The following is a 27,108-nucleotide window of genomic DNA, read 5'->3' as shown; positions in this document are numbered from 1 at the left end:
CAGCTTTAAGGCCACATATTAACATATAGCTTATCTACTATTCCCTCCGTCCTATATCTATTGTCACAGACAAAAGACACACAGTTTAAGAAAATCTCATAAAAGTATTGTACTTTCTGTTTACTTTTCACTTTTACTATTACCTTTTTCTTTATCCTTTAATCCTATTCACATAAATTAAAAGCATAATAGAACTTAACATTCTAATTATTTTCTATTTATTTATGAAATTGGACAGTTAATTGACACATACCAAAATAGAAAACTGGACAATAAATTAGGAACGAATAGTATTTGTTTATATAACAACACCCCCCCCAAGTTCGCTCAAACTTCGTCACATAATATGCACGTGAAAGTAAAACAGTTAATTTATTTATATAACCCCCCCCCCCCCCCCCAAGTTCGCTCAAACTTCGTCACATAATATGCACGTGATAGTAAAACAGTTAATTTATTTTTTCTATCCCCTTTAGCACTTTCATTATCAAACTCTAACAAAAACTAAGCATACATGCAAATTGCTAAATTGCTAAATTGCTAAATTGCTAAATTCATGGCTAAACAACTTTTAGGGTACAAACTGGATAATCAAATGTGAACCACAAATGATCATTCATCAGTGATGAATTAATCATTCATTGTCGTCTGATGAATGATAAATTATAATTCATCACTGGATGACGAATAATCATTTGTAGTCCACATTTGCTTATCCAGTTTGTACCCTAAAAATTGCTTAGCCATGAATCCGTCCCCTATATATATATATATATATATTTAATAACCCAACCCGACATTATCCCGACAATTTTTTTTAAAAAAAACATTAGTAATATTAGTAACAACCCTACTTTTTCTGTCACTTCCGTTAACTGTCTGTTAGTTGTTTTAACGGCGATTATTTGACTTTTTATGTGTTTAAGTGTATTAAATGCATACTTGATCCCTTGAGGGTTACGTGAATTAATATGGGTTAATATTAATTAATAAACTTATTTCGGTTAATGAAATACGATGAAAACGCAATGATTTAAATAACTGCAAAAACTACTTTTCGAGTAACGAAACGCTTGGGTTTATTTTAATAATTATTTTTATAATTATTAACTTTTAAAAATATTGATTTTATTGGGTATTTTAATAAATTAAACGATTGGTTGCATTTTAACGATCGGTTTAGCGTTTCGGGCCTTCAGTACGTTTAAACGGCACTTGAAACGGACCACGATTACACGTTAATAGACAACACGAGCCCGGGAACCCCCCATGGGCCCCATTCAACCGTGAAACCCCTCCCTCCCCTTTACTTTTCTATTTTGGGCCACTTACTTGCTTAAACCATGAATTAATTTGTTTAGGCCTTAATATGGAAACTATATAAACTCCCTAAACCTAATTAAACCCTCACACAAAACCTAATTGCAGCCGTGGTTTCTCCCTCTCCCTTTGTCGTCGATCACCAACCATCACACACACCATCAAAAATTAATTTTTAGATCAAGTCTTCAACACAAACGTTGCAATTCACATCGTTATCTACGCATTGGTGTAACCAATTTAGTGATTTTAAGGTATATTTCTCTAAACCCTAATTGATATAGATCTGATTTTGTTAGTGTTTTATAGTGCAAGTGATCTATTGCTCAAATCAATACGCGTTATTGTTTATTGCTTGCGTTAATTCGATTATTTGATGTGATTAGGGTTAATCACGAATTTGTTTTGCATGATTACAGAAACTTGACTTTATTAAATGTTAAATATTATTATATATTTGGAAACCTCTCGAAATACTAATAATTTTAGGCTTTGGATTCGCGTATTTTCGTTACCGTATGCATAAGATATGATTAAATGAAGTTTTATGGATGAATATGTGAATAAATCGAATTCTTGAAAAATGTGCATGAAATTGAGATATATACTGATCATAAATGTGTATAGGATTCAAAAACACACAGGTTAGACTAGGATATCATGCTATTTGGATTTGTAATGCTCACGTTATGCTTAATCGAACGTTCATGACAAAACTGAATTGTTCGGTAACTTAAATTAAATTCTAAAGGCTATTGAAAAGAGATAATGAATCAAGTATTTGCATATTTGGAAAATTCGTATATTTTAGATAACTTTTCATCTAGGCCTTGCGTTGTATGGATTAGTATAGCTTGCGTAATGTGCGTGCGAACACGATAACCTGTATTCTGTCCAAATCTGCTAGGTATGCACCCTTAGCCTTATAAGTTGACTTGTGTATAATTTGAGAACTTTAACTTCTGGATATTGAATCTTTATATATTATGTTATAAAATTCTAGTTTATTGCAAACCTCAAAACTTTATACATTGTGCACACTAAGGCAGTAGATTTGGTAACTGCTGAATTGAGCTGAAACATAATGTCCAACTTGCATGAATAAACTGTATCAAATGGCTAAACAAAAATGTCTCATCTTTTGATATGTGGTAACTTGACTTGTCCTTAAACCATGGCCACTACTGACCTAGCTTGATTTTCATGTCCCTATCTTCCGTTATAACCATTACGAGATTGGTGCGCAGTCTGAAACTGATTTGGTAAACCATAACTTCACCTATTCTGAAACCCGACTTGTAGACATCTTATGAGACTCCGGTTATGCTTTTTGGAAATTTTTATGAGTATAGTTGAGATCTGGAGTTTGCCGTATTACCATGATTTAAGTGCTATGAATTATTGTGCATTATTTACAACTTGTGCATGAACTTTATGCTAGACGATAAACTGTGAACGTGTGCTTGACAAACTGTGAACTAAAACATGTTAGTTGATTTAGGATTTACATGTTAACCAAGATTGCATGACCTACTGATATAGTTGACTTTATTTGACTACTCTGACCAAGTTTGACTTTTGGTTTGACTTTGGTTGACTTTTGTTGACTTGCATGAACTAGTTGACTATGTATTGACTTTTACTTTGAAACGCGTCGAGTCGAGCAATAGGACAACTTACTCTATGAAACCACTATTGTATAAGACATAAATATTGACCAACCTAAATACGTATACTTGGGTTGCATTACTCGGCAATAAATCGTACAAGTTACTTGCTTGCTTTTCGTTCAGAGCCTTTCAAAGGTGAGTCTACAGTCCCGCTTTTTACATATTTTCAGAGATTAGAATACACGCTGTTATACTTACATTTTTCAAATGCTTTTATGTTTGACATGAGTACTTATTATACATATTGAGTTTTGTTCACAAAGCCTCTAGCTTGAATACTTTTATTACCTTCGGGTAAGCACAATTTAGATGGACGGATCCATTAGGTTAGACAAACCTCACCCTACTATAACTATGGTGCATTTACTTTGAACTGTTTGTACACTCGAACAAGTGTATACTTTTTTATGGGGTAAAGGAGGTCTTTATGCTAGTATCAGGTGCTCATGGATTATGTAACATTTTGCAGCGTTGGGTTGTACTTATTGAAATATCGTGGTCGAATGCAAATGAACTATTTTTTGATTACTGATTTTCATATACCATTTTACATACTCAAACCTGTAGATTCACCAACATTATTTGTTGACATGTTTTTGCGTGTTTGTATTCTCAGGTCCATAAGAGGTATAGCTTCCGCTGTGTGTTTAAGGATTAGTCTGGCCGTGGAGTCAGCATGCTTTTATTAAAGACCTTTATTATTTTCGCATTTAAACTTTTACAATCGTTTAATACTGTTGGCTTGTGGTTACGATCACAATAGTATTACTTGTTTTGTTTATTGACTTACGTTTTGAAAGTCAATTATTTTTATTAAAATTAAGTGCGAATGCTTTGAAACGTCTCATATAGAGGGCGTATGTAACCCCCCGTCAAAATCCCTTTGACGGAACGTTAACTCTGGTCCCAGTGCTTGGCTTGACTTCTACGTAACGGCAACAGTTTACAGCGGAAGCAATTAATACCTGAGAATAACAACACGCAAAAACAGGTCAACAAATAATGTTGGTGAATCTACAGGTTTAAAGTAATGTAACAGTATCTGAAAAACAGTTGTCAGAAAAATAGTTTAGTTTCCTTGATCACGAGATTCTATCGTCTGCATAAATCGAGCACCTGAATACTAGCAATGACCCGAGTATAGAAGTCACTATACCCGCCTTACCTCGTAAAATGTTATACACTTGTTCAAATGTATTTAATGTTCAAAATAAATGCACCACAGTTTTTATAGCGGGTGAGGTTGTCAACTTAACGGATCCGTCCATCTAATTTGTGCTTACACCGATGGTATTAAAAGTATTCAAGCTAGAGGCTTTTTGAACAATCTCATTATGCATATGTAGTACTCATGTAAATACAAAGTATTTGAAAATATAAATATAACAGCGTGTATTCTCATCCCTGAAAACATGTAAAAAGCGGGACTGTAGACTCACCTTTGAATAAAACTCGGATTGAAAAGTGAACAATTAACTTGTACGGTTTATAGCCGAGCAATGCAACCTAAGTATACGTATTTAGGTTGGTCAATATATGTATCTTAAATAAGTGTGACTTCATAGTGTACGTTGTCTTATTGCTCGACTCGACGCGTTTCAAAGTAAAAGTCAACTATATCATTCAAGTCAAACAAAGTCAACCGAAGTCAAACCGAAAGTCAAACTTGGTCAATGTGGTCAACTAAAGTCAACATCAGTAGGTTCATGTCAAATATTGGTCAACATGTCAAACCTAAGTCAAAAATACGTTTTAGGTCATGAATGATCATTTTCACAATTTCAGTTTATCGTTATGCACAAAGTTCATGAACACGTAGCATACTTAGCACATTATCTCATAGTACAAAATTCAAGTAAATATGAAAAACTCCAGATCATAAATATACTTAAAATCTATTCCAAAAAGTCCGGCCAGGGACTCATACGACAATTGAAAGTAAGGAATCAGAAGGGATACATTTGGGGTTTGCCAAGTCAGTTTCTGACTGCGCACTGATTTCATTTTGGCTATAACCGGAGTTTGGAACATGAAATTGATACAAGACCAGTGGCTATAGTTCAAGGACAAATCAAAGTAACACATATCAAAACTCTAGCAACTTTTGTTTAGCCAATTTGTACAGTTTATTCGTGCAAGTTGAACATTCAGTTTTCAGCTCAAATCAGAATTCACATAAAGTATGGCTCTATTGTGCCCAATGCATAAGGTTTCAGAGATTGATATAAACTAACAATAAGTCACATATCATGTTAAATTTCATTTTCCAGAAGCATACATTCTCAATCAATAAACACAATCCACAGAGTATAAAACCGTGTGCAATTTACAGATTCGATTCCCATTTAGTTAGTCACATTCGCACGCAATTATCCTGAAGATCTAGATACAATTAGCCTATGATATCCACATGAAAGATGAAGTGATTTTTGTCTAATTTTCAAATATGCAAAGCTTTAATCACATAAGTTAACACATTTTATCATACAAGGTTATTTTCATGCAAGTGCTGTATAAAACTACTTTTACACTAATTCAAGCATATATTGGGCTATACATAAGCAAACGACATGATATCCTAGTCTAAATAGAGTGTTTTTAAATTATATTTCCAGTGGTATAAGTCTCACATTTCAATTCATTGTCTATCAATACCAGATTTCTGATCAAGCAACAAAAACACAACGATAATTTAAATTGACATAACTTAATCATACGAAAACGAAATCAAGCGAATCCAAAGCCTAAAATCAATAGTTTTCGCAAGGAATCTGATTATAACATAATAATTAACATTTTAAAAACTTAATTTTTCTGATCAAACAAATACAAATTCGTTTTTAAACCCTAGCGCATCAAACAATCAAAATAACGATTACAATTAACACGTACGCGTATAGACTTGAGCAATTGATAACATAACTATGAAACTCTCATGAAAATCAGATTTTAAGAATTAGGGTTCATGCAATTATACCTTAGATCGCTAAAAGAATTATATCAACGCGTAGAGAAGATCGAGAATTGCAACTTTCGTGTTCAAGGTTTGCTCTAAAAATCAAAAATTGATGGTGGTAGTGGTGATGGAGGTCGACGGCCAAAGAGGGAGAGGGAGGAGTCGACTGTGCAGTTTATTTGTGAGGGTTTTCCTAATTTTTGTTAAACCTTCTAATTTATACTAACCCTAGTTCTCCTAAATAGCACATAAGTCCTCCAAGTTAACAAAAATTAAAATATAAGGGGGTGAGGGGGAGGGGTCGGCCGAATGGGCCCCATGGGGTATCCCCGGGCTCTCGTTTTGCAATTCCGTGTAATCGTGGTACGTTTTAAGTGCCGTTTAGTCGTACCGAAGGCCCGGAACGCTAACCCGATTGTTAAACGCAACCAATTGTTTAATTTATTAAAAACCCAATAAATTAAATATTTTAAAAAGTTGATAATTAATAAAATTAATTATTAAAATAAACTCGAGCGTTTCGTTGCTCAAAAAGCTATTATCAAAATCGTATCGTTTTTATCGTATTTCATTATCCGAAATATTTATTTGAATTAATATCAACCCATATTAATTATTGAAACCCTCCGAAGATCAAGTACGCATTTAATACACGTAAACGCATAAAAGTTAAATAATCGCCGTTAAATAAACTAACGGAAGGTTAACGGAAGTAACGGAAAAATCAGGGTTGTTACAGCGTAACAGTTAACTGTGGGACCTATGATTAACACGCCGTCAGATGAGAATTTGGTGGGGTGTTATAAACACCACCATACATGTTTGAACGATATTAAAACCTTTCATACAATACTTCAAGTATCAAAAATTTAGTACGATCCAAAATATAAATTTGATCCAAGAGTTTAAGTTACATCAGAAGACTTTATAAAATATATTGCATATATTAAATACATAAAATATACGATTATATAATATCACCGGTGTTACTTTATTACAGACCATATATATTTGTTTAACCAAAACATCATAGTCATAAGCGTGTTAAACATCACTGTCGTTCCTGCCACACCTACTAAAAGTAAGTTACACGTCACCTGCAGGACAAAACACTGTGGGGGAATTAGCGCACCGCTAAGTGAATGAAAATATCTAAATAGACATCACTATAAGCATCAAGCACAGCTTAAGTCACTGGTCACTAATCACATAGTATTACAAGAGGACGGACGGCTTGTACGGGCCATTAACTACTAGCTGATCGGGCTATAGTTTACCGGTAGTCCCTATTACTGAACCACTGGTATAGTCTTCCTGACGTGACACACTCATCATTTAAACTATACCACTAATCAGTAATACTTGGACCCAACACACTATCACCCAAAAGACACCGAGGTGGATAGGGTTGACCTCTTACGTCGGAATTCACCATCGACGTTATCATTGGGTGTACACATAGTCACATATAATTACTGCACTGGTCACAGACTCATTACACAGTCTAATCATAGGCATGCCATGGGTCATTATACTTGTCACTGTATAACCATATCTATAAAGATAATCTCACTCACCTGGTAGCACAAGAACTCAGTAGTCTTATTTCACCGAGCCTTCACCTTTTCCTTTATCATTTGAGAATATCATTTCTTTAGTTAGTTTACTTTTTAATCAGGTTACACATTAGAATAAATAAAACAGCAATACATTAAATGGATCAGAATTGCACTTGACCCAAACATACAAACACTGTCACTCGCACGGATGGGGTCTCACTCGTGCGGCTGAATAGGTCACTCGTATGGGTGAGTATCCTCACTCACACGACTGACCTATCACTCATACGAGTGATTGTCAAACTCACTCACACGGTTAACTATCTCACTCACACGGATGGACACTTCACTCGTACGGGTGAGTGCCTCAATCGCACGGTTGACCAAGAACAGCAGCAGACCTGCAATTCGAGCTTTTTACACCCAAATCTAAATATTAAAACCTTACGATTGGAAAGTAGACCTCAATACGATTCCAACGATAGTTTATTTGTCAAAAATGGAGTTACGGTTTGAAAGTTACGACCTTTCCAATTTTACCAAAAGCTGACCAGTGCTCAACCGCGTGGTTGAGCCCTCAAATGTGTGGTCAACCGCGTGGTTGAGCCGTCACTCGTACGAAAGCTGAAAAACAGCATCAGGTCGCTGTTTTTGGGTTATTTTACACCCAAAACTCGATTTCTGTTTGTTTTGATCAAAACAAAGGCTCAATAACACTATATATATATATATATGTATATATATATATATATATATATATGTATATATATATATATATATGTATATATATATATATATATATATATATATATATATATAATCTATTTCTAACGTCAAACAAGCATAACAAACACATTTAAAGCATGAATCAAGCATCAAAAGCTTACTGTTCGAAAATTCACTCACAACCCAATTTAATTCACCAAAATCTGAGATATTTACCTTGTTTTGATCTTTGAAAACACTTGAATCAAATGCACACAATCACCATCTTTGATTTACACTTTTGATTTTATAATTGAAGAGTAGTAGCAAGTGTTCTAGGGTTTATAGTTACTAATAAAAGAAAGAAATGAAATGAGCAGAACATATATTATTATTATTATTAGGCATTCATCTAAATAAATTTAGTCAAACTTATATAAGGTCAAAAATAACATTCATTCAACCTATTTTAAATTAAAAAAGAAAAAAAATGGAGGACATTTAGTAAACACATAGTTAGTTTTTTTTTTTTTTAAGGCAAACTGTATTATTAAATGAAACGATTAGAAGAGGCATGGGGATCCATCATGAATCTGAATCACCCATGCAATGGACACCAATTCAACTATACAAGAGCAACATGGGTTACAAAGGAAGCAACCCAAAATTAAACATAAACACGAATCAAGACATTCTGAGATATACACTTGGATTAGACAACCATGTTAGCCAATCGAAGTTTCTTCCTTTCGCTCTTGATGCTATCCATTCGAACGATTTAGTTTGTATCTCATTTAGCGCCACCGGAATGCTCTAATTTTTACCTTGAAACACCATATTAATTCTGGTTCTTCCAAATTAGATACAAACTTACCCATTTTAAAGCTTACCACATCCTCTTCTCGAAGCACGACATTGTGGGGTTTCCATTGTCATTCAGGAGATCCGGTAAATTGAAGGTTGTAAGATTACCCAAGTTCAACTCGGTCCCAAACGTCTAGTGCATATACTACAAAGGATAAGTGAGTGATCCATCGATTTCAAATCGCCGTCACACAAAGAACATCGAACACTATGTAAAACCATTCCTCTTTTATCAATCTCAAGCCTTACGGGCAATCTTTTGTACAATGCTCGCCAAACAAAAATCTCAACTTTTTTAGGTATGAGATTTTTTTCGAAAGGCTTTTAGGTATGAGATTATTTTGTAAAGTGGCTTGCTGTGTGTTGTGCAATCCAAATACTTGATCGTCATTTTTTTGTTGAACATTTTTTAGTCCCTATAAGTCTCTGCATTTTTTGTTGATAACCTTTTTATTTATTTTTAATAAGAGTGAAAAAAATGTTAGGTCGGGCTACCCAAAACCATTCGGCTACCCTAAAGCTTATATTTGTAATTTCGTGCATTATAATGCTAGTATAGCTAGTTCTTCAAAGCTTCGAAAAGGCCTTGGATTTGAAAGTAAATTATTCAAAGAGCAATCTTTATGGCATAGGGGTATCTAGTGACTGGTTACAAATTATGACTCGTTACAAGGGATGAAGCATCAGTTGTTTACCATTTTCATATTTGGGTGTCCCGGTCGGGTGTAAAATGAATAAGCGAAAGGAGTGGGACTTTGTGGTGTAAAAGGTAAGAATAAGTTATCGGATTGGAAAGCTAAGACGTTGTCGTTCGGTGGTCGGATCACCCTCATAAAATTGATACTTAGCAGCCTTCCGTTGTACGCATTCTCCCTATTTCGTGCTCCCTCATGTGTTATCAACTTGCTTGAAGGTTTGTGGCATTATTATTTTTGGGGCGGGTCGGGGGATAATACTAACATGTCTTGGGCTAAATGAGATTTATTAATTTCTCCTTACGGACGGGGTGGTCTAAATCTCGGGTCTTTAAAGGCCAAAAATATCGATTTACTAGGAAAGTGGTGGCGGCGCTTTCGGGTAGAAAGCAACTCCTTTTGGGTTAAGATCATCAAAAGTATTCATGGGATGAATGGGGGTTTGGTTTCTCATGGTCCTGAAGCTAATAACATTAGTAGGTCCATTTGGAATGGGGTCAAATCCATTTCAAGCGTGCTTGCTAATTTGAACATTACTTTCGGTAACTCTTTTGTTAAGGTTGTGAATAATGGTGATGGCACAAGGTTCTGGATGGATACATGGCTTGGCAATCAACCGCTACGTGTTCGCTTCTGGAGATTGTTTAGGCTCGAGAGAAATACTACTGCAAGTGTCATGGATCGGGTACTTAGGGAAAGCTCGAATGTGCGATTAAATTGGAATTGGATGAGCGAGCTGTTAGGTATAGGGAGGTCTGAACTGCCGCAGCTTGAAGACGAGATATTAGGATTAATGTGTAAAGTTGTTATCATCTACCCTTCTATTTATGTATAGCGTGTCCTATATTTTCGTTATCCCATTGTGTGTTTTATATATGATAGATAGATTTATAAAATACCATAGTTTGTTGGTTTGACTAATATTTGAGATAAAATGTTTATAAATAGAAGTATATATTTGTCCATAAGTTTCAGTGGATGTCTCATTATCTAGCTAGTTTTTTTTTTTTTTAACACCTCGTGATGTAGCTAGCTAGTTAGATTTAAGATAATAGTTTATCGGAGAATGCGAACTATCTCTTTGAGTTTATCGTTAAACAACGTACTTGATACATTCATAAACATTCTAAATTAAAGTTAAAAGCATTTTTTCAATTTCGCGATTATTAAATATATACACAATGGAGAGTGAGTAAAGTGGTGAGGTTTTTCTTTTCAAGTTATCTAGGATGGCGAATATTTTTACTATAATGTATGCATCTAACAGTATTAATTCGTGACCTAAACTCTTTTCTAATCACTTTTAGATTAACCCGAGACTTCTTACAAACTTCTCAACACATCAATAAAGTGTAAATACAAAATAGAATCACTTTTGAATTATTGAGAATAAATTTACAATATTCTTATCTGTTGTCCGAAGAGTGATCATATCGTTTTAACTTTTAACCCAAAACAAAAGAAAATATCAAATGTTGATTATGACAAATATGTTGTTTTTATTCATTTACCTAATCTCATAGTATCAAATCAATTAGCCAGCTTTTTTTGAGTTCATTAGTCATTACTATGCATACCATTGAGCGTTCATAACACACGTGATGCCCGCGTAAAATAATAATAATAATCATCTTTATTTTTTTTTTGAACGGCAGTTTAGCGGTTAGACACACACACACGTTAGGTAGAAACCCGGGATCGAACCTCACAACCATCGTCGGGAATTTCACCCGCACCCGGACTGCTTTGAACACGTGCAGCCCACCTGCATAGACAGAATGCGACTACACGTGTTCTGGATCGCCTGCTGGGAAAACTCCCCCCCCCCAGATTCGAACCTGCGCCACTTCAGAGAGAGGTGAACACGGGCCCGCCCCCAAAGGAGCTGATACCACTCAAGCTGATGCCTCGGTGGTATAATAATCATCTTTATTTATAGTATTATTTACTCCTCCGTCTCATTCCAATAATCCACAGACAAAAAAGCGTAGTTTTAGAAAATTCCACTAACTTCATTTCTCCACCAATGAAATATCTTATCTGTCTAGATCCACCAATGAAATATCTTCTTTCCTTTCTATTTATGAAAGTGGATTATCAGAATGGGACAGTCCAAAATGGAATACTGCCCTATTGGAATGAAAGGGAGTATTTCTTATTTTATTTTTTTTTACTATTATTATATTCTAGAATCTAGAATAATATAGTGGGAAAATAAGACTTCCTGGATCCTAAATTCCAGCGCCACATCCACATGTATTTTAAGTTTGGTCTATAAATAAAACCACCCACAAATCCACCTCTTATGGAACACCCTCGAAGCAAAGCATAACAAATACAACCCCTTTGATTACCAACTAATCATCATACATTCATATTCATAATCATATATATTTGGTGCATCTCCATTTCCATTAATCAAAATCAAAACTCATATCCTATTCATATAGTATAAGGAATAAATGTGTTTGAGAATGAAAGGGATTGTACTATTAGCTTGGGGGATTGTACTTCTTCTCCATGGATGTTGTTTGGCTCATGCTACTATCAACCGAACCACCTTTCCTAAAGATTTTGTTTTTGGAACCGCCTCCTCTGCTTACCAGGTTTCTTCATCTTCTTTTGTAAAAGTTTTTTTTTTTTTTTTTTAATATGAATATATTAGAGTAAAAAATAATGCACTATTAAATTTCACTTTTAAGTGTCGCATAATCTCCTCAATTTTAAATATACATAGAAATATAGAAATTAGTTTCTTACAGTAATTTAAAAGTTACTAAGTTCAATTCTGTTTTATCTTGAAAAAATATATACTGAAATTTTACATTTTGATATATGGGGAAATGTCTAATTTTATTGAAATACGGAGTAATAAGTATGGAGAAAGTATAAAGACTGTTGTACAATTGATCTTGCTGTTATATATCCCATTCCAACAAAGAGGACCCATGCATTTCTGTTTTCTTATTTCATGTTTCACAACTACCTAAAACAGAGTACTAGTATAATATGGAATAAATTTTGTTTTTATCGGGTTCGGAAAAGAAAGTACCAATGCATTTCTGTTTCTTATTTTATATTATTACTAGTAAAATGACCCGTGTAATCACGGGTTTGTTTAAACGAAACAATTTAATGACACGTTTTAGGTATTAAGTGAATTTAAATGTTAAAGTCATTTATTTTAATGACCCGTGGAACCATGAATTCGACTAAGAAATTTGTTGTTGTTTTTTCAAATATATAGACATGTATTTTCGTTTACATATGTGACGTTGTTAATCTGGTAAATAGAATTCATATTTGATATTGATAATATGATAATTATAATTATAATTATTATAATAAAAAAAATAATAATAATAATAAAGTTTGTTCAAAGTTGAATATTTATATTTTTAATAATAATTATTAGTAATAATAAATATTTTTTGAAATTTTTTTAGAAAATTAAAATACAATTATTATATAAAGTTGTACAATATGCTTTAAAATTTGTAAATGTGTTCATTGGGTGTTTTGTGTTGTACAATTTGTTTTAGAGTTTGTAAATATAGTCACGTGTGTGTTTTATCATAAGGTTGTACATAATGTTTTAAATATTGCACGTATGGTCATGGGATGTTTTACTATAAGATTGTACATAATGTTTCAAATATTGTACATACAGTCATGGGGGTGTTTTATTTTCTTTCCATAATAATCGTGAAATTTATTTTTATTTTGTATGTTTTTTATGTCATTATCGTGTTTTTTAATATTTAATTAATTAAGTAGGATTTAATAGAATTAATATATAAAATAATAATGACATCATCATTTATGAAATTACGATATAATTAATTAAATGATGACATCATCATTTTAGAGGTTTATTAGACTATATATATTATTATTGTTATTAATTAATTATGGGGTATTAATTATTATTATATAATTAATTATTTATTTTTGTTATTAGTTTCGAATGATGCTACTAGGTTAAGCTTATTTTAAAAATAAGCTTAACCTCTCCTAAACTCCAATAAGATGCGCGGTCAAACATACACAAAGTTAACATGTAACATCTGTGTAAACAATTTAATTCACACTACTGACAGCATAGGGCCACTAGAACAATCGTATTAATTATTAATTATTAATTATTAATTATTAATTATTATTATTATTATTATTATTATTATTATTATTATTATAATAAAAAAAAACTTAAAAGATTTAAAACTTACAAAAAATTAGTGGGAAGCCTAGAGACAAGCTGGGCCCCCACACCTCTAGCAATAGCAAAACCTATCCTAGTAAAAATATGAGCAGCAGCACCGGCACTAATATCTTGCGCCATCGAACTCTTCTGAACCCGCTTTAGCAAAGAAACAGCCTCCTTCTCTAATTCCCCCAGGGAAGAAAATGAGAAAGGAATGAAACCATAACCAATCGCCTGACAGCTAGATTCGTACTTGACCCGCTTCAGACGAGCCGCATCAACCACAGCACGTCCAGGGACAAAGTCAGAAAGCCCAGACAGCGTCAAAGGAGAAGACCCTGTCAAGTCAACACAAACATCGCGACCACAATCCCAGGAATAAAGTAACACATCAGCAGGTCTGAGGGCCCTGTCGTTCCCTCCAGACAACCCAATGTCAACCTCCTTTCTCGCTGAAATCCCAGATCGATAACAAACATCAACAAGGGAATCCCGAACAATATTATGTCGATGCTTAATACCCACCATACCAGCACAAGACACGGCGTGATCCCCGAAAATATCCCCAGTAAAAACCCTTGAACAGGCAGAGCATGCCGTCGAGATAGAGAACAAAGGAACACCTAACTGGTAGCACAACACACATCGGTAAGTCTTTGCGTTCATCGTCTGACCCAACCCCAAAATAGGGACTGCCCTTAGCCAAGCAGATGTGTGATCACCCTGCTGTGATTTCCATAAGGCCGATTGTCGGGGAGATAACGAAAATGTGGATTCTGCAGAAGCGGTAACCTTTGTGAAATAAACATCTGCCAATTTCTTCATGAGTATTGGGGCAGCGACCTCACTCGGATTACCTAAAATATCAAACCCAACCGTATTATTAAACAGACCCAATGCATCTTCAAAATCACGACCAAGACCAACAATACCCGTATGACGTAAGAGCTTGGTCTGCAACCCAGCAGACTGTAATCGAGAAGCCAGAAAAGCATAATGACGAACATCTCCCGCAGAATAAACACCAAGCCCTCCAAATGCAAATGGCAAGGTGGCAAGCCGCCACTGCCAATCACCAAACCCAGGCCCTGAATCAGTAACAATACGCTCCAAAGAAGATCGAAGGGCTTCATCGAAAGCGCGTTGAGCCGCCTTAAATATACTAGGAGGACAAGTACGCAAGGTAAAGTAGAGTTTAGAAACTCCCGTACATGCCCTAAGCAACAACAACTCACACTGAGGATCATCAAGCTTAGCAACCTTATCCATAAGCGCAATGGACTTGGTCACCCTTTGCATCACCAGTTCACTACTAAAACCAAGATCGGAAGTTGCGGGGGCCCCTAGCAACTTAACACCATTTAAAGGCCGAGCAATATTAGGAGGAAAGACACCTACTTGCCTGCTGCGAGGGTCCTCCGTAGGCCAGAAAATTTCTGTTTTTTCAACGTTGAGATGTAGCCCAAAACGAGGCCCATCCTCCATAATCAAATGCAAAACCTTCCCCACCACCAAAGTGTCCCCAATAATAGTGCCATCATCCAAATACCACGCCTGAAGACAAACCTCAAAATTATCTCTGATTTTAGAAACCAAGGGTTGTAAGACCAAAGCAAAAAGCAGAGGACCAAGGGGATCACCCTGTTGAACCCCCTGAGAAGACCATAAGGTGTGGTTCCCATAATACAATCTGGCTGGATTAGAGTAGCAAAATTCAACCCACCGAGAAATGCTCGGACAAAGGCGGCGAACTTCACGTAACATGACCGTACGATCAACTAGATTGAAGGCATTTTGAAAATCAACTAATAACATAGAGAGGCCAACATCAGAGCCACGATCCTCAATCAACCGATTCACAGCATGAAGAATTGCCTCACCACCTGAAGAAACACCAACACCAAATTGAAGACCATCGAAGTAACTTCCCAAAGACTGGCCAACCATAGCAGCGCCAACCTTCGAAACAAGACGTCGCCAAACAGTACCCACAGCTATAGGACGAAGACCACCGCCGGGCTTGACAAGCGGTGTGAGGGGAGCACTAGCTATATACTCTCCTAATTCCATAGGGCACCTTCCAGCTAGAAAGAGATTAACGACCCCGGTAATAGAGCCAACCAACTCATCCGAGACTGCCACAGCAGCACCACTCAAGCAATCCATAAGGTGCTGTGCACGTAAACCATCCCTACCACATGAAGTGCCCCGAGGAAAACTTTTAATCTGGCCCAAAATAACAGCAGAAGTCGTAACGAGGTGAAGGTGATCAACCGTCATATCAGGCAAGGATGGAGCTATAGAAGAAGGGTGCTTAGACAGCAAGTCCGCCAGTGTGGCGTCATTATAAGGAGCAACGCCTGATGAAGAAAGAACACGAGCTGCAGCAGTGTAATGGCCATCACAAATCTTCCTACGACACTGCTTAATATTACGCTCTTCCAAATCAAGGACCTCATCATCAACCACTGACAACATAGGAGAATCCTCAGCCAAATACTCCCTCACAAGCTGTAAACTTCCACCCGCTGTCCCCCAAGAGCAAATAGCACGGGAAATATTCTCTTCCTGATGCCGACGCTTTATCGAAGACCTAGACTCGCGACTACTCCGTGGCCGAAAGGTTTTAAGGGTACAAAGGGGTAACACCAACAAAGAGACCCAACTAGAAATGTCATCAGGCTTAGAGATCACCTTATCAAGAGGACCTTTCAAAACCCGAGAAAACCCCAAACGACACTTGGGAGGGATAGACTTAACCGTGCGAAACCCCTTAGAGAACAACCGATCAAGGAGAGCCACGTCAAAACCATCGTAATGATCACGCACTGAACCATCCTCAATACAAAGTCGAGCAGGAGAAGAGGGAGCTAGTGGCTTGGAAAAATTATGAAGCACAAAACGAACAACGCCATTTCCCTCATCGGGGGGCGGCACATCCGGGCCCCTACCATGACGGCACTTAGCACGTACCGTGTGCGTTTTGTAGCAAACACCACATAACCAAATTCCCATACGCCTAAAAGTAACATCAGCCTCAGTATAAACACCCAAATTAGAAGTAAGAGAGTGTCGAGTGATATCCCGCGCATCGATACCACAATGACGATCACTAAGATGCTTGATAAGAGAACTTCTAACTAGCCCATTTCCACTCCCATTTTGACAGCCATTAAGACCCACAAAGGGACAATGAAACTTCACGGCGGCATGCGACATAGCTACGCACAATATCTGCTACTGTTCGTCATTTCATAGTGCTACATACATCTCAAATATGTGCTTTCAGTATTTTGATGTTCACACTTCAAATTGAGCTCAGATCTTAGTTCATTAACATCAACCAAACCTTCCTATCCCTAGATATCTCGATAAACAACAACATAATTCAAGGAAATATGTGAACCCTTTTTATTTATCTTCTTACTAGCTTACAGAGGTCTCCGGATCATTTGAGCAAATCACAGAGCAAAGTGTTGATCCAACTTTGTGAGCCTTCAATCGATCCAAAACACAACAAAATAATTCCAGATCTTTAACAATTCAACACGAGCCAAGATCCTCTGATCGGTTTTCTTTTTTTCTTTTTGAAAGCCCAGTTAGAATCATCAGCAACTTTACTCTTTGAAGAATCTAAAATCAACTTTTCTGATGTGGTATAATTTGGCGATGCTGCTGAACACGTATGTTCAGAATTATCTCCTCCCCGATAATTGTTTCCTGATGAATCTAAAATTATTATTATTATTATTATTTTAATAGATGATGTGCAATTAACGAAACAGTGGATCTGGGTTTAAAGAACTACTGGGTGGATATTATTATTATTATTATTATTATTATTATTATTATTATTATTATTATTATTATTATTATTATTATTATTATTATATTATTATATATATGTCGATGAAATCAAGAATATGATTCATAGGTGGGAAGGTTTTTTTGTCTGTTAGTTTTGAAAAATAGCATCCTAGTTAAAACTATTAGATATTTACATATGAATGGAGGCCTGGAGGGGAGCAACCCGATCAATTGCTCGAGGCACCTGATTTTCAGGGGCCAATTTTTTTATATAAATATACCCAATCGGAGATTTGAGATAAGAAGTAACTAAGGAAATATAACTGAAGCAACGAAGGTCTAAAAACAACAATCAAAGGCCCCGAAAAAAAAACAAAGTCTATTAGCATTCTAGCAAAGGCCAAAAGAGTCCTATTTTAAATAGCTTATATTATTCGTTAGGGCTTAAGAGCATTTTTTTTAAATAGCTTAAATTACTTGTTAATGTGTAAGGGTTATTTTTTTAGCTCATTTTAGGTACTTAAATTTTCGCAACACGCCCTACATATGATAAAATATATATGCTACACTATGCCCTAGAACAAATTAAATACCAGTAAAGAATCAAGTTTTGATGTGAAATATAAAAAAATGTGAAGTAATGTATCATCTTAAATCTTAAATTCTTAAATAAATGTTACCTTGTAATTAAAAGTGTTTAAAACACAAACTATTCAGTATGTACACAAACAACACTATTTTAAGATTAGTTACCAAGATGAGGATCCGGAGAGAACTAAGGGTATGAGAGAACTCAGAGAACTCACACACTAAATATGTGTGCAGATTGAGCTCAATCCGTGTCCAGATTGAGCTCAATCTGTAGGTTCTATGGGTTCTCTCCCACCCTTAGTTCTCTCTCTGGATCCCCCATTTACCTGTTGCGTTTATTTCGTTCTTTATTTAGACATTACAATTTACAATTTACAATTGTACGGTGGTCTATATGATCTATGTATAATTATATGCATGTTATCACAAAGTGTACAAACAAATACGTAATGTGTTAAGCAGAGTACGTACATTACTTGAGGGGAAATGTTGTTTATTATATGTTGCTTGCTTGTTCGGGTGCATACAAAATCGGAACTTTCCTTTTAAGCTCGCTTGCTTATCAACTTATACTTTCTTTATTTTTTAAACGGCAAATACTCACCACCTATCACGAATATAAAACATTATCTAGCCCAAGACTTGAACCTCTAGCTCACGATTAAAGAACATTACGATAGTCGATAGCGCTAGGCTAATGACCATTTGCTAATTATTAAGTTATACTTTTTTTTTTTTTTTTTGAAAGATCAATTATTAAGTTATACTACCGTGATAAGTTTGTTAATCTATATTTATTACAGTATGAAGGAGCGGTGAAGGAAGATGGAAGGGGTCTGGCTAATTGGGACAAGTTTGCTCATACGTTTGGTAATGTTTTCTTCAATTCGTTATCGATTACATATTTACATCCATACATGGAGCAAGTAAGGTCATAAAATGTGAAAATGTGAAAGATATAGTATTTAGAGTACTATGTAGAAAAACAAACTTCAAGGGAGTTATATGTAATTCACCATACGTATCGTCCTTATTTTGAAACTTAACGTTAGTGTTGGCAAATTTTTGACCTTTGAAATTTGCAGGTAAAATAACTGATTTTAGTAATGCTGATGTGGCAGTTAATCAATATCATTTATACGAAGTAAGTAATCTATATCTTTTTTATTCTATTCGTCCCAAAGTAAGTGTACGATACAAATTCTAATTGCATTCAAGATAAGTTTGTTTGATTAATCTTCAAAGTAAGTTTGACTCAATTTATTTAAGAGTAATAAATTAGGGTAAATTTAAAGTTTAATGATATTTAATAGTTATTCTTTAAAGTGAATAATTTTTTGACATATACAAATAGTAAAGTGATTATTTTTGTGACGAAGTGAGTTACAGATATTGCTATTGTTATGAGCACATAAATGTCAATTATTATATATGATGCAACAATATCTCGAAGTGATCAAGCAATCTACAACGCAGTCGTTGTCAATTCTATAATGTTAGGAACTTAAGATACGTCACACGAATGAATATCGATGTCATGTTCAGTTACAGATAAAACAAAACAAATCATGAAATTTGTCGGGTTTATTTAGGCTACGCAGTCTTCTAAAGTAGAAATGTCCCAAAAAAAAACTTTTAACTTCTATTGGATAACATATAAATCATTATATATATACTAGATTTTAAGAGCACGTGCATTGCACAAATGCTTTAAAAAATAGTTTTTGTAACCATTCTATTTGCTTAGTATTGTTTATTGTTAATAGCAGTTTAATGTCTAAACACTTTGGTATTTGGTAGTATATGTATCAAAACTAAAGAAATGTTAAAAATGAGTTTCGTAAACGCTATGAATCAATAGTCTTAGAATGGAATAATGAGTTATTGATAGTAGTTCAAAACTAAAATAGTCAAAATTAGAGTGAGTATATGCTAATACGTTGAGGCTGACAAAGCTTGTTAGAAGTTGAACTCCTACCTGCAAATACAACTATACACCTTTAAATCCTAGTTAGCAATGATTAAAAGGTTAAGTTTCTCTCTATATGTATATCACAAAATGCAACTACAACAACATGAGTTACTTCAAAAATAAATCATAAAATAAGAATTCACAAAAATGTACCTTGAAGCCTAGAAGACCCCTCTGATGACGCAATGCAATTAGCGGATGTAGTTGACGAAAAAATAATTATAGAACCGGGAACAATTACAACAACATTGAGCATATTTCGGGGATAATTTTAATTGTGTTATAACATTACTTTATCACAAAACACATGGAAAAAGTTAAGTATAATGAAAAGAACAGTACAAAAGGATATTACACACCTTGATATACCTTTTTATCTTTGATTTCCTATTCAGTTTCACTATAACTACTTAAACTACTTCAATGTCATCTCTATCATACATGTTCGGCATTAAGCACAACTACAGTTTAAAAATTGCTTTATATAACACAAAAATGTCAAAACACAACGGTAAGCAATTAAGTATGCCTTAGTAAGACATAAAAAACAGAAAAAAAAATGAAATTGCTTGTGTTGATGTAAATAAACTTAAAACTCAGTTGCCATTTAGCAACACCCTCTCTCGGAAAATTACTATCTAAAGTAAGAGAGCCAATGTGATATTCAAATAAGAGGGAAGAGTTTCGACTATTTTATGTGAAAAATGGCCTAATTTTGGTTAAAATTATGTGAAAGATATACCTCTACAACATAAATGAAATCCTGTTTTCTGTAAAATGCTCCAACCCACTTCGTGTGATCTACACTCCTGAGTGAATCGAAAGACAAAAATATTTATATTTTTAGTCATAATCATTTGAAAAGTAAAAAATAGTAACAGCATCTAAAACACAATTACAACAAATTATAAGATACTGCAAGCTTTCAGTATAAACAAAAAACCTCAATCAAATGAATCTGGTACAATTCATATTGAATACAAATATGGAAACATATAGAATGATAATTAATTACCCAGAATCCATCTTTATATGATAAGCATCGAAGAAGAAAATAGAAGGTATAAAAGTGATATCAAAATACCTTAAATAATCTTTAATTTCATCAGAATCAACATCGACAAACTCTATACATGCAAATTTCGATACTTCATCATAATCATAGCGATGAACACGTGGCAGCCCTCATTAGCAAACATAATCACTTGCTTTATATGAGGTAATGATGATAATGATTACAATTAACAAACAACTCAATATAGTCCCATTTGTAGTCAAATGGGTAAATACTAACTTGTTGAGACAATGAAGTACGATTAAATTTCTAGTAAGCAATGTTTGAGAAATCTTTAACAGCAAATACTAACTTGTTGAGACTGCTTATACATATTAATGAGCAAGAAGCATAAATGCACAAACATATGTTGAAATAAAGAGTACCTCCGGGTCCATCCAACGATAAGTTCCAGTTTTAGCGGTCATCGAGTCCACCATGCCACATTTTTAACCAGGTAATTATGTAATATCCCAACTGTAAGAAGCTAATATACTATAATCACGATCGGTGACTTGCGCAAGCTCTTATCTTAACTGACAAACCTGCAGAAAATTCCATTGATGCATCTTTGAATCGGCCGGTTTTGAGCGCGTGCGTTGCACGTCTTTCTAAAAAAAATGCTAAAAAACAGTTAAAAACATTAAACGATTAGTTGTAAGTAACTCAGTTGATTAACATGGAAGTACCAATACTAAAATGTTTACAAAGTAGTAAAACAGACACACATGTTGGTGCACTCACGAAAGATAATTGAAGACATCGAGTTTGTTGTGATGTCTGAATTGCATCAGCAATGTTTCTTTTTGATCATTTTGTGCACATTATAAATACCATGAAAATCATTTTGATATAGCTTAAGACCCAAACTAAGCAGTTAAGTAATAAGAATAGTTTTCATTCACCTGAACAAATACCCATTATCCCAAAACCGATTCAAATCCAACATTTTTTTTAAAAGATAATATTTTATGTATCGACTCAGATTAATCAACCCATTTACACATAACATCATTCAAATTTTTTATCCATTTACACCAAACACCATTCAAACCATTTATTGTGTTATTGTATCAATATTTAGCCTATTTAGGCTTAAAACTACCTTGTAAGTAGCTTGAAATGATACCGAAAGATCAATAAAAAATAAATAATTAATTTGTTTTATTTACCCTAAAGTTTAACTTTAAAAAAGGATACTGAACAATAAAAGGAAACCAACCAAGAATACTCACAGTGAAAGTTGACGTGAAAGTGTATCCTATAAAAGAAGCAACTGTTGCAACTAACAGCTCACCTTGAAATGAGAGGGAGAAGTTGGGTCGAAACGATGTTAGTAGCCACCTCTCATTGCCGTTTACTCTCTCCGCACCTGAACACATTAACAAACACTTGTATGCATAAAATATGCTTGCAATACAGGTTCAAACAAATATTATCTACATCATAGCTGCTGCACAAAGACTTGAGAGTCCATCATTCAAGAATAAAACCGATCACGATTTCAATCAAATGCATAAGAGAACTATAGATTTCTACAACTGTATCTTTAGAATCGAAACCGTTAAATTCCTTTCCATCTTTCCAAAGTAAATATTCAAAATTATACTTGAATATATACATATACATATGTAAGACATTGAACATAAAAAAAAAAAAAAAAAAAAAAAAAAAAAAAAAAAAAAAAACAAACTAATAATTAACTAAACACCAATACACTATTGATCAAAATACACAGATTACCTTGAGAGGCATGTCATCAATTCATTATGTGATTATAACAAAAACAACATGATTTAACAAAGATTACCTCGTGATTACTTTGTGAGAAATATACATGACAACCTTCTCACTGATTTGTTCGAGTCTCGCTGCAAAATTGTATAATCTTGAAGATTGTTGGTCGATTAACTGCAAGCGGCGATCGTGCAGAGGCAGTAGCGGAACCCTAATGGATTTAGACGATACTTCAAGCCGCGATACTGCAAGCGAAGATGTCTTAGATCGATGCTTTTAGCAAAGAGGCGAAACCCTAATGAACTGTAAAATCGCAGATGAATCGATGCGGATTCAAGAGGTTTGAGGGCGGTTGTGTTTTGTATAATGAAGATGATGATGAAGATGACGGATAAACAGATTATGTGAGAGCAAGATGTGAAAGAGGAATTTTTTAGTGAAACCTAGAAACTGATTCAAATGGGAAGATGTGAAAAGGCGATTATCGTGTGAAACCCTAGAAGGTGATTCAAATGGGTGCCACGTGTCGAGGGTTTAGGGGTGCATAGGTGGATTTTAATGGCCAATAGTAACGCGACACATGTAAGAGGAGAGAGAAGATTAATAGTGAGTGACATGTGGCAGTAAGCCACTTGCTTTGTAAAGGGTAGATAAGATATAGATATATATATATATATATATATATATATATATATATGGGGGCAGGATCAATGGGTAAGTAACCAATCGGGAGGAAGCGGGGAAGCAAAATTTTTTTTTTTTCGTTTTTTTGGAATTTTTTTTTTCCGGCATCAAGATCACACGAAAATTTGAACATTTAGAAGAGACACTTCGTGATGAATGTTATTATTTAGGCGGGAAAACGTTCAACAAAAATAACATTCAAGATAATATTGTTCGTGAAGAATATGAACGTTTTTTTTTCATGTTTTGTAAAGTAAAATTTAGCCCAATTTAGAGTTTAGGGTTTAGGGTTTGGGGTTTTGGGTTTATTCCATAAACCCAAAACACCAAACCCTAAACCCTAAATCCTAAACTCTAAACCGTTCGTGTTAAAAACTCAATCTAAATCCTAAATCTAAACCCTAAATCTAAACCCTAAACCCTAAATTTCTAAACCCTAATATCTATACCCTATAAACCGTAATATCTAAACCCTAGTATCTAAACCCCAATAGCTAAAACCTCAACATACGTTCGAAAAACACGATAATTGTTATATATTACTTCTTCGAGTGTTTTCCCGCCAAAATAAAAACATATATCACAAAGTGTCTCTATTAAATGTTCATATTTTCATCCCATCTATAATGTTCGTGAACAAAGTTTTTTCAAAAAACGAAAAAAAAAAAAATTCCCCTGCTTGGTTACTTCCCTCTTGATCCTACCACTATATATATATATATATATATATATATATATATATATATATATATATATATATATATATATATATATATATATATATATATATATGTTAACAATAAACTATTTGATTTTATTTGTTTGGGGATTTACTTGTTTTAATGGTTAAATTGCAGGGTGACATAAAATTGATGAAGGATATGGGTATGGATGCATACAGGTTTTCAATCTCATGGCCAAGAATTTACCCAAGTAAGAAATATTAGCTCTGACCCCTTATATTAAAGATTCTATTTAATAATTATTGCTTATTATTTACTTATATACAATGTCATATAAAGTTGATAATGACTAATATATAAATTTAACAATGCAGTGTACCATAGTATTGTTTTTAAAGAAGATTAAGAAACTATATTGGTTGTTTTTGTATGGCAGATGGGAGTGGTCAAATTAACCAAGCTGGAATTGATCATTATAATGCCCTTATTAATTCCTTATTAGCCCATGGTATGCATTTTTTTTTTTTTTTGAAACATTATTAATTAATTATACTGTGATACTAAAGTGTCTTTTTTAAATTAAACCATATAGGGATCCAACCATATGTGACCCTTTACCATTGGGACCTTCCTCAAGCATTGGAAGACAAATACAATGGATGGCTTGACTCTAGGATCATGTAATTTTTAATTTTTTTTTTTTTACCTTTCATGTTAAAACATCAATACTTACTATTCTATTCCATCTACTATATTTTTTTTTTTATTTTGTTATGTGATATTTTATGTGAAATAGAAATGATTTCGCGACGTATGCTGAGACATGTTTCGAAAAATTTGGTGATCGAGTGAAGAACTGGATGACATTTAACGAACCACATACGTTTACAGTACAAGGATACGACGTGGGGCTTCAAGCACCTGGGCGTTGTTCGATACTCCTTAAATTGTTCTGTAGAGCTGGAAACTCGGCTACTGAACCTTACATTGTCGGTCATAACGTCCTTCTTTCTCATGCAGCCGCTTTTGATATCTATAAAAGAAAATACAAGGTAAATTCAAATGATCAAATATTGAGGCATAACATAGACCAATTATACCATTCTTACTTTTTTTACTTTTGATGAGCGTGTTGTGTGCGTTTTTTTTTTTTTTTTTTTTAATGTAGGCGAAACAGAATGGGCGCATAGGGATAGCATTTGATGTCATTTGGTACGTGCCAGGAACAAACAAAACCGAGGACATTGAGGCAACTCAACGAGTACAAGATTTCCAATTGGGATGGTACGTTGCGTTTTCTAGCAAATCTTAGCTTTAACATTTGTAGTTACTAAAATGATTTATGTAAAATGTTAGGTTTCTTGATCCTATAATGTTTGGTGATTATCCAAGTTCTATGAGGAAAAGAGTAGGAGACCGCTTACCAACATTTACTAAAATCCAATCAGCATCACTCAAGGGCTCGATTGATTTCGTAGGAATAAATCATTACACGACGTGGTACGCTTGGCATAACTCGACTAGCATCATCGGAGTTTTGCTCAATGACACTACTGCTGATTCAGGCTCCATTACCCTTCGTACGTCATTTAAAAATCCAAGCTTTATATTATTAGTAGTATTATGGTTAGGTTATGCTTATATGTCACTAATAGACGCAACTAAGTATCTGATTGCACAACATTTTACTTGCGTTTTTACAGCATGGAAAGACGGGAAAGCCATGGGCGATCGGGTATGTAACATGGATTATTTTTGATAAATATATTGTATGAATATTAGTGTAACTAATTAAGCTGTGTGTTGTGCAGGCGAATTCGATATGGTTATACATAGTGCCAGAAGGTTTTAGAAGCTTATTAAATTATGTCAAGAACAGATATGGAAATCCTCTGGTCATTGTCACTGAAAATGGTAATTTTTCTTTATATACAGATTGTATGGTTATGAAGGTTATTTATGTATTTGTGTTGTGACAGGGATGGATGACCCAAACAGCCCATTTATATCTCTAAAAGATGCACTAAAGGATGAAAAGAGGGTCAAATACTATAATGATTATCTCACAAACTTGCTAGCTGCCATAAAGTAAGCCCATTTTGATCTCAGAACTGAAAAAAGTAGGCATCTTTTATGTAACTATGAATGTACTGATTTATGAGTTGGTTGTATTGTGAGCAGAGAGGATGGGTGCAATGTAAAAGGCTATTTTGCATGGTCTTTGCTGGACAACTGGGAATGGGCTGCAGGATACAGTTCGAGATTCGGGTTGTATTTTGTTGACTACAATGACAACCTCAAGAGATACGCAAAGAACTCTGCTATTTGGTTTAAGAATTTCTTGACAGCCGGTTAAGAGATCAAGATTCTTATGGATTATTTGTTCACTCTGTAATCATTCATGTAAAATTTGTTGCATACTAGACAAAAAGGTGAAGATATACACATTCTTTACACATTGTGATTAATGAAAGAAACATATTGATTGCTTAAGACTTCTGTTTTGCCTATTTGCCTACTTTTCATCATGGTGTTTGATAGAACATCAGCTACCAAAACGACTTAGGTTTAGGTCACATATGAATCTATGTCAACTCAAAACAAATC

The 27,108-nt window shown here is 34.4% G+C and overlaps 1 protein-coding gene and 1 long non-coding RNA gene across 3 annotated transcripts; one reads left to right on the top strand and one right to left on the bottom strand.

Moving 5' to 3' along the window:
• The first annotated feature begins 12,101 nt into the window (after window positions 1-12,101).
• Window positions 12,102-26,994, top strand: LOC139844515 (beta-glucosidase 40-like). Its single transcript, XM_071834737.1, has 13 exons — window positions 12,102-12,375; window positions 19,175-19,241; window positions 19,457-19,515; window positions 24,676-24,751; window positions 24,938-25,009; window positions 25,094-25,181; window positions 25,298-25,553; window positions 25,670-25,785; window positions 25,858-26,081; window positions 26,205-26,236; window positions 26,313-26,415; window positions 26,481-26,589; window positions 26,683-26,994. The coding sequence occupies exons 1-13, from the start codon at window positions 12,232-12,234 to the stop codon at window positions 26,855-26,857; spliced, it is 1,521 nt and encodes a 506-aa protein (XP_071690838.1). The 5' UTR covers window positions 12,102-12,231; the 3' UTR covers window positions 26,858-26,994.
• LOC139844516 (uncharacterized) lies at window positions 20,221-23,666 on the bottom strand. Of its 2 annotated transcripts, none has more exons than XR_011757993.1 (3): window positions 23,208-23,666; window positions 21,784-22,769; window positions 20,221-21,152 (listed from the first exon to the last, which is right to left on the bottom strand). It is a non-coding gene; the product is annotated as an uncharacterized lncRNA (long non-coding RNA). The 2 variants fall into 2 exon arrangements; XR_011757992.1 differs by lacking the exon at window positions 20,221-21,152 and having other exon boundaries at window positions 21,562-22,020; window positions 22,633-22,769.
• Window positions 26,995-27,108: the final 114 nt, after the last annotated feature.

The sequence above is a fragment of the Rutidosis leptorrhynchoides genome, chromosome 4 (assembly GCF_046630445.1).
Source record: "Rutidosis leptorrhynchoides isolate AG116_Rl617_1_P2 chromosome 4, CSIRO_AGI_Rlap_v1, whole genome shotgun sequence".
NCBI classification, from domain to species: Eukaryota; Viridiplantae; Streptophyta; class Magnoliopsida; order Asterales; family Asteraceae; genus Rutidosis; species Rutidosis leptorrhynchoides.
Note: the sequence above shows the minus strand (reverse complement) of the source record. Positions and strands in the feature narration are given on the sequence as shown.